Source organism: Anser anser (assembly GCF_964211835.1).
Source record: "Anser anser genome assembly, chromosome: 3".
Classification (NCBI taxonomy): Eukaryota; Metazoa; Chordata; class Aves; order Anseriformes; family Anatidae; genus Anser; species Anser anser.
In genome coordinates this window covers 2,254,963-2,268,798 of record NC_139722.1, presented here as the reverse complement: position 1 = coordinate 2,268,798, position 13,836 = coordinate 2,254,963, and the positions used below count along the sequence as shown (strand labels likewise).

The following is a 13,836-nucleotide window of genomic DNA, read 5'->3' as shown; positions in this document are numbered from 1 at the left end:
AAACCCTTCCTCTGAGGAGCAGGATTTAGCTGGATGTTAAAGACATTGTAGTAAAATGTCTCATTTGTGTTAGAGCAGTTTCAGTGAATGGTTAATTCCTACAGACTCCTAACATCCAACAGGTTAATGGGTTGCTTGTAGCCATCTATAATGTGGACTACTTATGCCTGTAACATCTATTAATAATTGATCAACCCCATAAATCATATATAAATGTGCTCACAATACAAAGGGTGACCCGTTTGTTAACAGATACGATCTTAAAATATTTTTTGACAATCCAATCAGCACAAGTGTGTCCGGTGGCATTTTACAAGCAGGTGTCACTGCCTTTTGCAAACCATTGAATATGAGAATCTACTTTTCATCAGAGTAGAGGGAGGAAGTACCCTTAGTTAAGCCAAATGTGAGGTACGGAACCGGTACCCGTGTAACAGAATCCCTCAGCCAGTCCATAAAACCCGTTTGTACCATTTCATAAGTGCCTATTTTGCACATCAGTTCTGCTAGGAGCCTGCCCAGCCCACTGGTCAGAGGACTGCCAGAGACAAGGAGGGTCTTTTTAATTAGAAAATATACTTGGATGCAACTCCATCATGGCATGTATATTTAATTGCTTTGGAAATTTGCATATTTATTGGATCCCATTAAACCTAAGACTAGTAAAACATGGCTTACATTCACCAGCATGACCAAAACAGATTTTATTTCTCTGTACCTGTTATTTAGATTCTGCTGAAGCTATGGGATTTTCCCTGAACTGTGAAGGTGTAATTGAGCCTTTGTATGTGAGCCTGTCCCGTGTCAGCCCCGTGAAGAGGGTGGATACCAGCTTTTCCTGCGAACAGAATGCAAATTAACACAGATGCTACAAATGAGCATTCACCAGCCCTCATACATTTTGAAGTTCCTGTCAGGGGGAGAGTTGTCTAAAAGATAGCTAGGTGGGTCCATGGGAGTCACAGATTCACTTTCTTGCTCTGTCAGAGTCTTCTTGTATGATTATCACAAATCTAAAATACAAAATGCAGCTGACTCTGGAAGGGGGGAGCACAAGCACAACTGCAGAGTGACTGCAGAGTTCCCTGGCAGAGTTTGTTAGCCTGAAGGCAGCGCTGTGCTCATGGGACTGGAGAGCATCAGGAAAAAAGTCAGTGCTTCTCTTGCTGGCTTGGCTGTTTGCAGCAAGATCCCTTAAACTTGAAGCTCAACAGGCCATGTGGATTCAGCCTCACTGACAGCCACCAGTATGAAAATGCTTTTCGCTTCTCAACCCCAGATGTTCAATGGCTTCTAGATGCCATCTCTCACTGAAGTGAACAGATTCTTTCTATATGTCTTGGTAAAATGGTGCATGGAAATAATAGCACTTCCCAAAACTGCTGGGATGTTGGAAAAGGGTGGATGGTAAACAATGTGTTATTCACCAAGGTGGGAATAGGTATCAAAGAAGCATGCAGAAAAGGAGAGCAGGTGTATAATGCATTCACTTTAACTCAGCATTTGAGCAGAAAGATGTACATAGAGGAATACTGAAAGAAAAAAAACTTTTTCTCCTCTGTCAAATACATAAAATTATATTCATGCAGGAGTCCCAGTTTCAAAGCTATCTGTCTGCTCAGGGAGTGGAAACATCTCTTGTTATTTGCCATGTCCAGATACTCTCCCTGGGTTCCAAAGCTGACCTATCAACTTGATGTAACAAGCTTCATGGCATGTAACCTCTCCTAAAAAGGTTAAAATGGTTAAAAAACGTATCTCAGATCCTCTCTGAGACTCAGGAAAGCTGTTGTCCTTCCCCTTTGGTGCCCAGGGGGGTAGTGTTCGCTTGCCTCAGGGGGTTCTTCGAAATTCAGACTATTAGTGGGGGTATGCAGGGCTGTGGTTCAGGGCTGTTAACAGGATGCCATTCCCCAGCACTGAGATATGCAAATCACCCTCAAAAAAGAGATCTTGATCATTCTTTCCAAGGGAACTTGTTAGAGGAATAGTCATGCCAAATTTGTAGTGATCACAGACCGTCTCCCCAGAACAATCTCTTTTTTTCAGCAGGTGTTCATCACATCACTGTTTGAGGCCGGTTTTTGCTTCCAGCTTGACCTGCAGAGTGGTGATAAGGCGTGGGAGGGATGGTACATCGTCTCCTGCCCTTTCAGGCTTTGGTCTCAGTTTCAGCAGCATAGCTGATAGCTGCTGAGAAGTATTAATACATAATTTCTCCTATTCTGTGCAACCAGCCACAATCCTAAAGGATCCCTGTTTGATTTTTCAAATAAATCGGGGACAGTCGAAAGAGGACTGTCTATTTTCAGGGCCTGTATTGTCTTCGATGCTGACTCCCTAAATAAGCACAATTATACGTTTGTACCCCCCAGATAATTTTTATGTGACGTGCTAGGCTTTCCTCATTCTCTCTCCCAGCAGAAAAGCCCTGTCTGTCTGTCCCTTTGTGCAGAGGGTCATTAGGATGTTGGTTTTGAGAGGCTGATGCCGGTGACCTGTTGGTTTCAGGCAGGGTTTATACAGTGGTGGCAAAAAGATGGCTGTAACTTCCCGATCTGCTGGGTGGGTTGTGCAAGACAGGTCTGCAAATATGATAGATGAGGTTCCCTAATGGAGAGCATTTGCTGCTTTATGTCCCCTTTTCAATAGTTTCATCCAGGAAGACTTGAATGGTGCCTGAATATATAGATTTTCTGTGTATTTGTTATTTCTGGGCATTTGTTTCAAACGGGCTGCCATCATCTCTGGAGTTTTGACAACTGAAGTGGCAACTGGAAATGTTATTTTACAGCTCCTGGCGTATCTTGTGAAGGTTTCTTGTTTGTCAAAAACACATTAACCAAACCGTGTTACCAGCCAGCGAAGTTCTGATCAGGGCCCTCTCCTAGCATCCACTGTCCTTGCTCTGAAACGGAGATGTGTTCAAGCCCATGACTCGGTTCTTAGAGCTTTTAAAAACCAAACAGTTGACTCAGCATGGTTTTAGTCACTACAGACTGACAGTGTGGTGGCGTGAAATTTCCTTTCCAAAACCCTATCAGTGGTTCAGGTTCTGATGTGTCAGACTAATGCAAATTCACTGATACTGCTGGAGCTTGTCTACATTTCAATCGCCAAAGAGCAAAGTCAGATCAAGCAGGGCCGTTGTATGTTAATGAGATTTACACTGGGAGCAACCTTTGTTTAGAGAAAGGTTTTAACAGTCCCAAGGCACCAGGCTGAAATGGCTCTCGGAGGTATTGCGGAAGCCTTTACACTTTATTTGTTCATCTCAGCGTTTGCCTTTTGCTTTAAAAAATAATAATAATCAAAAAAAAGGCTGCTTCCTGGAAATTGGTTAGGCATTGTCTATTCACGGGAGAACGATGGGAAAAATGGAAAACACCTTCTGGAGCAAACAGATAAATTAAACCGTAGTGTTTGAGCAAATAATGTGCCTCCAGTTTAATTACAGCTGAACAATGGTGCGGATCACTTGACTTCAGCAGCAGACCGACTTCACCGAGGGCTGTGTTTTCAAAATACCCTATTTGCGAGTTCTTCAGGACACGGGCCAGTACAGGAGAGCGTGACTGTGCAATGCACAGCCCAACATGAAGTGAAATTATGAGGAACTATTGCAGAGAAGAATTAGGATAGAAGCCACTTGGCAGCCCATTATAATTATGTAGCTTTCATTCCAGCCTTCCCTTTTCCTGTCTTGACTTCTCTTTCCACGCAGAATCTTGCCAATTCCCTTTTGAGAGAAAGAGAGGCAATACATGCCTTCCATCTTACTTCTCCAACGCTATTCTATGTTTCAGGGACTAAAACGTTTGATTTCTAAAAAGTTTCTTTGAACCCTCAAACTTATTTTGGTGACTTCACGTCACCCAGTCTCCTAACCGCTATGTTCCTTTTCCCCTGACTATTTCTGCCTGTAGAAAGATGCCACGGGCTCACATAACATAAAATTAAGATAACCATCCTGCTTGCTTCTGCTGCTTTCATTCCTCCCTTCAGCTCCAAGCTCACTGAATCGGCTGTCTGTAAAATTGCCTGGCCCTCCCTCATGCCAGCATAGGCCCTCTCTGAATTTGGCCTTCACCCCTTGACATTGCACTGAAACTGCTCTTGTCCCTCTTTTTACCTTAGACAAAACCAGAACTACCCTAGCCTGCCGTCTCCCAGATTTACATCATCACTGCTCAGTGCAACCAGCTCTTCTTTTCTCCATAAAAACCATCTCCCACCTCACTCCCATGCCTCTTCTCTCCTGGCCCTTCAGCCTCCCATTGCTTCTGCAGAGAATTCTCCTCCCTCTTCTCACCTTTTGTGGGCTTTGAATATGTTATCCCCCATTTCCTTCACTTTTTTTCTTTTTTTTCTTTTTTAGCTGCACCTTTTCTCTGTTTAGTCCCATCCACAGATTGCTCTATTTAGATCAGTGAAACTCACATTTGCTTTTCTACTCCCACCTTGGCTTTGCAAGCCCACATGAATATCTGGGTTTGTTTCTTCCTCGTTTTGGACGGCTGGCTGTAAGGTAACTCTTTTCTAGTCAGACACTCACCTCTGTTTTTTTCCCCAATAAGCTTCAACAACGCTGCGTTCTGACCTGGTTACTATATTTTGAATATTTTGATTGATGCCTTTTTTATGTCTTTCAAATGACTCATCTTTTACATCCGTAAGCTGCCTGCCTTTACTTGGAAGATATTTTGCATCTTCGCTTGCCCTACCTGTCATTTTTCATTCAGGCTTAAGGCTAATTTCTGCTCCTGATGGTTCCGGCTTCCGCTGTCCTCTTGTAAGTTCTTCAAAAAATTGTTTCCTGCCTGCTCCCAGCATACTGGGGAAGAGCTTCATTAAACAGCCATAAATCTACTTCGTTATACTTCTAAAATACCTCCTTAGAGCTGTCCCTTGGCACAGCGGAGGCTAAAAGCCAGGGGTTAGCGACTGCTCCCTATAATCCCACCCAGGATTATTTCCCGTTGGTTGCTCAGGACATACCCTTCAGTTTCATCTCCACGCTTTTGGGGCAAAATTCATCACGTTGCTCTGAAGCCCTACTCCATTAGCCGGACTTTCAAACGGAGCAGAAATGCAAGAAGCAGTGGTAGGGACGACAGCTGCCTGGACCACGTGCATGGAAAAGGAGGGATTTGTTTCGTTGTCCAAACACACAGGAACACCCCGTCAGCCTCCACTTTATTTCTCCACTAGATGTTGGCTCTGTGGAAGAATCAGGCTGACGTACAGCAAGCAATGACATCAAAACCTTTAGATATTTACGGCATGATCTGCCATCCACTGAAATTAATGAGACTTTAAAATGTGCTGCAGAGAGAATTGTAGCAGACCCACAGGGACTGAGAGGGCTGAGAAGTTAGGGTTTGTTCAGCAACCCTGTCATCCCATTTAAAACACCTGGATTCTGTAAAATCTGAGGCTGAAATCCCAACAAGGCATCACTCAGATAACCCACTAATGATTATATAGATGCCCTTAGTTCTGTGATATTTGTTATTCTCTGTTGGAAATGCCCTTGTTCCTTTAAGTCTTGTTAGAAAGATCCCCCAGGTAATTCCCATTCTACAGCACCACGGCCTACAGCATGCTTGTTACCTTGTTTAATATGCTTCCTGGTCCATATTTAAATCTCTAGACCCCTTCCCTTCAGTGCATATATACAACCTCATATCTTTTTTTTTTTCCTCTGCAGGATCCGATCCTTGCAGACTTCCTGCACTCAGACTCTGCCTGATTTAGCAGATGGTGTAAAGCCAAAGCTGGGTCTGTGTGCTACGTTGGCCCACAGAATAATCTCCTGTGCATTTCTCTGTCTGGTTTCCAGTGACTCGACAGCAGAGCTTCTGGCATTTCAGTAGTGAAGGGATAAGAAGAGGCAGGGAGGTAGGAGGTGAGGTAAATTGTCTTCCTTTCCTAACATTGTCGCCCAAATAAAAATAAGTGACAAGGTAAAGACAATGTTTTTTAATTCTGTTTAGAAAACTGACTGTGTAGGTCTTGGCTGCTTGTAAGTGAAAGGGGTGTTGTACAGATTTTAAGCATGTGGAGTATTTGGGCACTGTGTTCCTACTAAAGATAAACCGTGAGAGCGCTCCTTTGCGTGTAATGGATATCAGAAGTGGGGTTTGATGTGTGCGAGAGGCAAGGTGAGTGGAGGGATGGAGGATTAGGCAGGTTGTTCTCTGTTCATACTTTGCTGAAGACAAAATATCACAGTTTCACTGAAGTTTTTAGAATCACTAGGAACTGGTGACTCCCTCTGAAGGGAGGAAGGTCTTAAAATCTTCGGGTTTCTCTGATAATTCAGAGAGGATATTTTTCTGTCACATGTGAATTGCATCCTTTTTAGGGGCTATGATTTAGGTGGGAATCTCTTCATATCTGGCAAGCTCCAATACTGTAAGCAATCGTTTGAACCTAGAAGTGGAAGAGCCCTCAATGGGTTACATGGTCAGAGCCCAGCCACAGTTAGTAACAGTGTTTAAAACATGCGTCGTAAAATGGAAGGCACCACCTTCAAATTGTGAAGATTTTTGGCCCTGCTGTACCTACTAGAATGTTATTTAAAACCCCACAGTCTCTGATGGCTAGAAATATCCTAATTTCCAGCCTACGTGTATTCCTGCCTGGTCTGCACATACTTACTCTTAACGTCATGTTTTAGCATAAATACATTTTCTCTTTTGTTGGTGTTTTCCCTGTGATGTTTATGTGCAATAATCAAATTCCCCTTTTGGCTTTCTTTTTGCCAGGCTAAACAAGCCAAGATAATTTAGTTTCCTCTTACAAAACAGCTTCTCCTACCCTAATTTACCCTCCAGCATATCTTACTTGAACTTAAATTACCCACAATTTACAAGTAGTTCAGGTGAGATCTTGCTGGGCCCAATATAATAGCAGTAGTTCATCCCTGCTAGAACTACCTGATACTTTCTGAAGTTGCATTTGGCTTTTTCATGGCTGTGTCACATCTGTGACTCTCATTCCTCATGGGATGGACTAATAAACGTGGACCCTTCACCTCTATCATTTCCAGCAGCTGCAGCTCACAGCAGAAATCCTCAATATTAGCCCAGTCCCTGGCCTTGCATTTCATGCTACTGAATTTCATCTTGTTTTTCTGACTCCAGTTCTTGAGGTCATCTGGTTCTTCCTCTATGATAGCATGATTTTTCTTTCCATTAAGGGTACCTCTACAAACTTCACTGGGGCCTTCTGAACACTCTCTGTTCTGTACCAACGTCAATAATAAAAATCGGATGGGACTAGGCTCAGGACTGACCCTTGAGGAATTGCAGCAACAGCCCCGTAGTTGTCTGGGGATATCTTTCCTTTAACCAGCACTTTCCCCTCCTCAGGACTGCTGTAGAAATCCACAGTTTGTAATTTCCCATGCGGTGCCTTGCCAGTGCTTTGTGAAGCACAAACTGTGGCTGCTGTGCTTCCCTCAGCAGTTGTCTTATCAGAGAAGGTTGTTATATTAGTTGAATGCGATCATCTTTTGAAGATTTCTTTTAATTTTCCTTCCATTTACTATATTACTACAGCATAGTAGCTTGTCTAATGGTCCCCTTAGGATTTCTGAGCACTAGGTATTGCACAAGCACTGAACAAAACCGATCCCTGCCCCAAAGAACGTATTACAGCTTTATAGTTTATTTTCTTTTTCTAAAGATTTGCAAGGTGTTGAGTTCACAGTGTGTCTGTCCTGCCCAGCGGTGTCACAGCTCTATTTCACGTCTTTCGTTTCTCTGGTTTGATCCAAAGTTGCAACCCTGGGTCCTATTTCTCATAGAGAGATGGTATATATTTATGGACAATCTGCAAATCTGGAAAATACAGGTGAAATGCTGATGTAAAAAATCAGCTCTGTCCCTTTCTAAATACACGTGCCGTAATCTTTCATACACGTCATTTCTAGTCTTAAAGGGATTTTAGTTACTGGTAACCTTTGATGTGTTCCTGCTACTTTACCTTCACTGCAGTCATGGAGGGTGAAGATCCAGCTCATCTCACCCAGCTGTTCAGCCTTAATTTGTTTTTGACAGGAGGAGTTTCAGATCCCATCGTCAGTCATTGGTTAGCTCTTTGTAGCCAAGAGGAGATTTTTTTGTCTGGTTACTGAATACAGCACGGGACCTGAAGTCCAGGGAGAGTTGTCCTCAGTGAAGGAGTTAGCGGGGACTTCAGAGTATGACCTGACCTATGTGCGTTGTTTTTCTGCATAAACAGCCATAGGTTGGCTAGCAACAGTCTTTGGGTTCACGTAATATGTGTCAGATCTCATTTTGTTGGGGAAAATGCAATCCTACAGGAAAGTTTCGGCTGCGGTGTACGGTAAGAATGTATTTACTCTGTAAGGACGTAGGCGGACAGCTCTGGTCATGGAACAAAACTTCCCCAGCTGACTCCTCTTTCCCTCGGCTGTCGCAGGGTTCGTTCACGTGGTTGCACCTGAAACCAACACTTGCGGTTTCAGACGACCGAGAGTTACCGACTTTTGCTTTTTGCTTGGTCTCTTTTTCAATCTTTGCTTAACAGGAGAGAATTTAAGAACTGAAGCACACGACGTACGTACACAGCCACAGAGGTTTGTCTCAAGGCAGTCCCAGCGCTCATCCATATGCAGGGGACTGATTAAAGTGCTGTTAGCGCTCAGCGCCGTGCGCCTCTGCTTTCGTGACTTTCCTGATGCCAGCGTGCGGCGTTAGACTTGTGATAATGACTGGAAGGAAGAAGCACTTATTCTTGCATGGTGGGGGGCTTTTCAATCTCGCAGACAAAGGCGTAACAAGATCCAGCAAACTGAAAGCTGGACAAATTCAACCTTGAAATAAGACATGGTTTCCTAGCTGCAAGGGGAATTAAAGTTTGGAACAGCTTGGCGAGAGGAAATGGTGGAGTTGCCGCTGCTTGGAGCATAGACAAGATTTGCTGTCTCTCTGAAAAAGGTTTCTTTAATCCAGCATTTTGGGAGAGCTCTGTGATTTGTGTGTGCAGGAGGTCAGTCGAAAGGAGGATAGCAGCGCTGCCTGGTGTTGGTGGGTGAATTACTGGATGTGATTAAATGACCTTTTTGGTTTGGGTCAGCGAACTTCTATAATAAAAGGATCGGCTGCAACATGGAGAGGGCTGTGAGATGAGGCAATAGCTCAGAGAACATAAAATTAAATGTCCATCTTACTGCCTTTTTGACTGTTAATTATTAAAGTATTGCTATTTACCAACTGCATGGTTAAAATGTGCATAAATGTTAATATCAAAGTACTTCAGGGGCGATAGAGGACTTTGATTCTAGGCATCTCTCTGTTTTTTAAGGGTCTTTCTCCCCACAGTGTTTGTCATTTTGCCGCGTATGCTTCATTACAGCCCATTTCCTATCAATCCTCCTCTGGAAGGCTATGGGAATGGGAAGTGCCTTCGACCACTGCAAAATGCAGTATATCACCCTGCTGCAAGTATTTTTAGCTCCCAGGAGAAATCTGAAGCAATGATTATCATTGTGTTTTTATTCTTCTTGCCTTCAAAACCAAACTGTAAAGGCTGTATTACCTGCGTTAAAGATCTTGAGCAGAGTCCCAGAGAGAAAGCAATCGGAATTGCTGCCACTGAAGCCAACTGAAAAGCCTTCTCCGTGCTTTGATGGCAAAAGGATTAGGCCAGCAGTCAGTGCTTTTTGAAGTAAAGTTGACTTGTTTCTCTGTTCACTAGGATTAGAGCTTCGTAGTAATACAGTAATCACCTACGTAATTGTAATTTACAGCAGGCAAGAGTACTGGGCAGTCAGGTATCGGTACCTGAAGTTTCTGGAAAAGCGGCATGATTGAGTTGTTTTGTCTGTCCTTTGCCTGGTTTGGATCCTGTTGAAAATTCACTAGATGGCTTTTGATAAGGAATTGAATCTTCCGTTGCCTCAGGTGGCATAATCGCCAAAATGGGAATATGCCGTGCTTTTCTAAAAGCCATTCAGTTTCTCTTCCTATTTCATGTGTGTGAGCTTCTGGCAATCCAAGGAGAGCTGGTGCTGCCTCGCTGCCAGGGGACCGGCGATAGCTGGGTCCCCAGAGCTCCGATCCATTGAAGCGTGGCAGTAGATAGCTGACGTTTCGAAGAGCTCCTGTTCCTGGAAGTTAAACCCTTCACGTCTGGCTCCAGCTGGAGGTGCTGTGTGACAAAGGGGAATGGGGTTCAGATGAAGATGGTCTTGTAGAGGCTCTTCCTTCTTGAGATGAGATGATGGAAGCTGGGGAGCTGGTGGTACAACTGTTGGGAACAGACCAGCAGGTTCAGTCTCTTTAGGCGCTGCCTGCCTTTGCAAGTGCAAAGCCCTCCCATCCACTGGTGTAAAGCGTGAGCCATCTTAGCCATACTTATTTCATGAGGCACTTGCAAGGTTTCCTCCCAGACAGAGCACACTTTGGGTCTGCAGCAGGTAATAGGAGCATGCTTGGCTGGGAGTGATCCCAGGAGACTGCTTGGGCTGCTGGCCCTTACAATGGAAGATAATCTTTAGATTTTAGATAATCTTTCAAGGTCCCTTCCAATCCCTAGCATTCTGTGATGTGCCCATGGGTTAGGGCTAGATCCTGGCTGCAGTCCTGGGCTGGACTCCAGGGCACCTGGTGTGTTGTCATGCAGAACCTCCTCCGAGGGAAAAAGGGAATAATTTTTGTGTTCACGAGCACCCTTTTCTGAAGAATTCCCTTGGAAGCCCGGCTGGGAGAGGTGCTGCCCAGCTGCCCGCTCCACGTGGACTGCCAGTGCTGAGGATCTTGGGAGGCTGCCACCGAAATTCAAAGCCGGAGCCAAGCCTAAATTTCATTTCAGAGGAGAATTATGTAGAAGTGGCAGAGTTTCTGTGCAGTGTTGTAAGAAAAAATGTCACACCAGTCAAGGGAGCCAGTGGGTTTTTGAGGACAAGCTCTTCTCCCAACTGTTCTGTAGTCTGAATGCTGCAGCTCTAAGGAACTGAAAAGAAACTGGCTTTGATTTGTCACTGTACATCGAGGTAACAAACAGTAAATTATGCTCAATTAGATTGAATTTTTCTAATCAGAAATATTAATAAAGTAGTTAATGTCTTTGGAAATGAGATTTCTCTTTAATTGTCTTGGTTTGTGTGACTCGCCCTGATTACCGAGAACCTCTCTCTGCTCTGCTCCCATAAAAGCCAGGAGCTGTGAGAGCCAGGAGGAGGGATGGGCAGGTAAGAGGAGCACCCTGGCATTGTACCAGTGGGTTGGTGTTTACAGTTCATTAGTCCATGTTTAAAAATACCACGCTGCCAATTTAAACCACAGCTGGGTTCATACACATTTTGAGGTTATCACTTGCTGAACACAATCCTTCTTTTGCTTCAGCTTGCAGATTCGCTCGTGCCCTTGGAGATTAAGCCTGGTATTTCCTTGGCAACAGTTTCTGCCGTGCTGCATACTAAAGACAACAAGCATGTGCTGCAGGTACAGTATAATGGGAAAGGGAGAAGAATATCCTTACACAGGGTTTCCTGCCATCTGGGACCCCAGCTGTTCTCGTGAGGCAACCCCTCTAACAACTCCTTCCCCAACAGAGCGGCGTCCTTGTCGGCTGCCTTGTCCTGGCATGTGCAAGGGAGGAATTACACTTGGAGTAGAGAGTGGGATGCATATAAATCTCCCTGCTCTTATTTTATTGGCCGTGTGCCTAGCTAAGATAAAAGGGGAAGCGAGATTATTCACGAAGAGAGGCCACAAATCAGACTGCCGTCTTCCATAACCTGTACATCAGGATCAGCATCAGCCAGCCTCTCGGGGACTTGGAGTGGAGGGTCAGAGGGGAAGGATGACCTAAAAGATTACACCCGTGAAGGGACTCTCTTCCTTAAGTCGCCCTGTCCCCCAGGAAGCAGATTGTGCATCCTCGTACGAAGTAGGAACGAACTCCAAAGGTTAGATGAGGAGAAAATCCCTCTCTTCCCACTACCTGCTTTAGGCTGGCACTGCAGTTCCTGGCATTAGTGCTCTGCAGAGGGAAGTGATGTCTGGTGGACCTGCAGAGCAGTAGATGCCCCGTCACCTTTCTCCTTCGATGCATGGAAGTGCAGGAGCTCTGTGCGTGATGCTGTAGGGCTGGGCTGGGCCCACTGCACTTGGGGAGAGGGCCCGACGCGGTGATGTCAGTAGTGCAGGGACATAAAGGTTGGTTAAAGATTTATATCCGTGCACAGCAGACAAGCTGCCTTGCTTTTTCCAGGTCAGTTCCCTAGATACACTAAGCAATGCTAAACAAATCAAGGTATTACAATGTGAGTGGGCTGAGTCTGCTTTCTCCTTCGTGTGTTGCTCGTTTGCTCCTTTCTCTGCTCTGATTCCTGATGCCAGTTAAACTTAGAGCTAGGTGCAGTCTGCTGGAGCCCTCATACTGGTTCAGGTGAACCAGCACAGGGGTATCTGTCAGCACTGCCTGAGCCCGGGAGCTCTCAAAGGTACAGAAAACGTGCAGATGAGCTCTAGAAAACTCAGTCTATGAACACAGAGCCACGTGAGTGATTCATGCCCAAGCAACATCCTACGTGCACCTAGACTCGTCAACTTCAGGGAGAATGGTTGTTTTTGTAAAGCGACTCAGGGCGAGCCTGTTGGTGGAACTGGAGGCCGAGCAGGTAGCATTTCTCTCCCACGATGAAAAACAGCCTTCTTTTTCTGCTGAAGGAAACGCAGGGACAGCACAGCAGCAGGTTCAGACACGATGCCGCGCGGTGGGAGAGGCACGGAGCTGCGAGGAGCCCAGGCTGTCACCTGGAGCTTACAGAGCGCTGCACAAGGCTGCTTCGGGCTTATTCCCTGCGCATTGTGCAGACACGTCCCTGGCAGATGGTCTTGCCAAAATTTGGGGGAAGTTTTCTGCAGCACCTTTTTCCCAAGAACTGTGTTGCGAGTTCACTGGGAAAGCCCAGTGCTGATACTTCCCCGGCGTAATTAACTTGGCACAGGACACGTGAACCTATTTGACACAGTAATTTCCTCACCGTGCTTTATAAAGCAATCAGCTTTTCAGCTCCATGAAATGATCTTTCAGAAGGGGGCAGTTAACCCCACATGGTGCTGGGTTAGCTACCGCTGGCTGTGCTCACCCCATCTCTCCCTCCCTGCTAACGGAGGAGGCTCTCAGGAATGAGTTAAGGCAGATAGCTTTCTGAGGCAGCTCAAAATTATACCCACATCACGCTCCATTGATTTTTCAGGCACTGCAGCATCTGTCTTGCCTGTCTGTATTCAAGTTCGTCCTAAAGGCTAATTTTTTTCCGAGGCCAGTGAGAAATTACCCATTTCCCTCATTCCCCAAGTCGCTGCTTGCTCTGAATTTGCCAGTTTCCCAACCTGTTGCATCTTCTAGACTGTGATTTTTCAAGGCATTGACTCCTTTAAGCTGTGGTTCCTAGAAAATATAATAAATGATAATAATCTAGTGTGATTCACCGCATTACCGTACATCTTCTCATCCACCAGCTCCCTCCAAAGCCTCCACAACCCCCTGCCAGCAAGAAGAGAAAGCGCGTGAGTGAGGACGTCCCAGAATGTAAGCCTTTGAAGCCGTTGCTGAGTGGCTCCATTCCTGTGGAGCAGTTTGTGCAGACGCTCGAGAAGGTAAAAAGTCTGTGGTGGCAAGCACGGTTCAAGTGGGTTTCTGCAGGTCTCAGAAATTTGCTGCTTTTCTAGCAGAGAGAGGGGAAATAATTTTAGGGTGGCTCGAAATGGAGAGAGGCTAGTGGGCTGTCAAAGAAATACTGGAATGTGGATCCCTGCACTGAATGCAGAGGGAATATTTCCCTGTGGAGGC

The 13,836-nt window shown here is 45.2% G+C and overlaps 1 protein-coding gene across 6 annotated transcripts in view; it reads left to right on the top strand.

The window, feature by feature from the left end:
- Positions 1-13,836, top strand: part of INTS9 (integrator complex subunit 9) — a 69,092-nt gene that overhangs the window by 53,060 nt on the left and 2,196 nt on the right. For 5 of the 6 annotated variants that reach the window (XM_083827935.1, XM_083827931.1, XM_083827930.1 and 2 more), the window contains exons 15-16: positions 11,379-11,477; positions 13,506-13,643. In XM_083827935.1, coding sequence (XP_083684061.1) covers positions 11,379-11,477; positions 13,506-13,643 — 237 coding nt within the window. The other variant, XM_083827934.1, reaches the window with a different exon arrangement.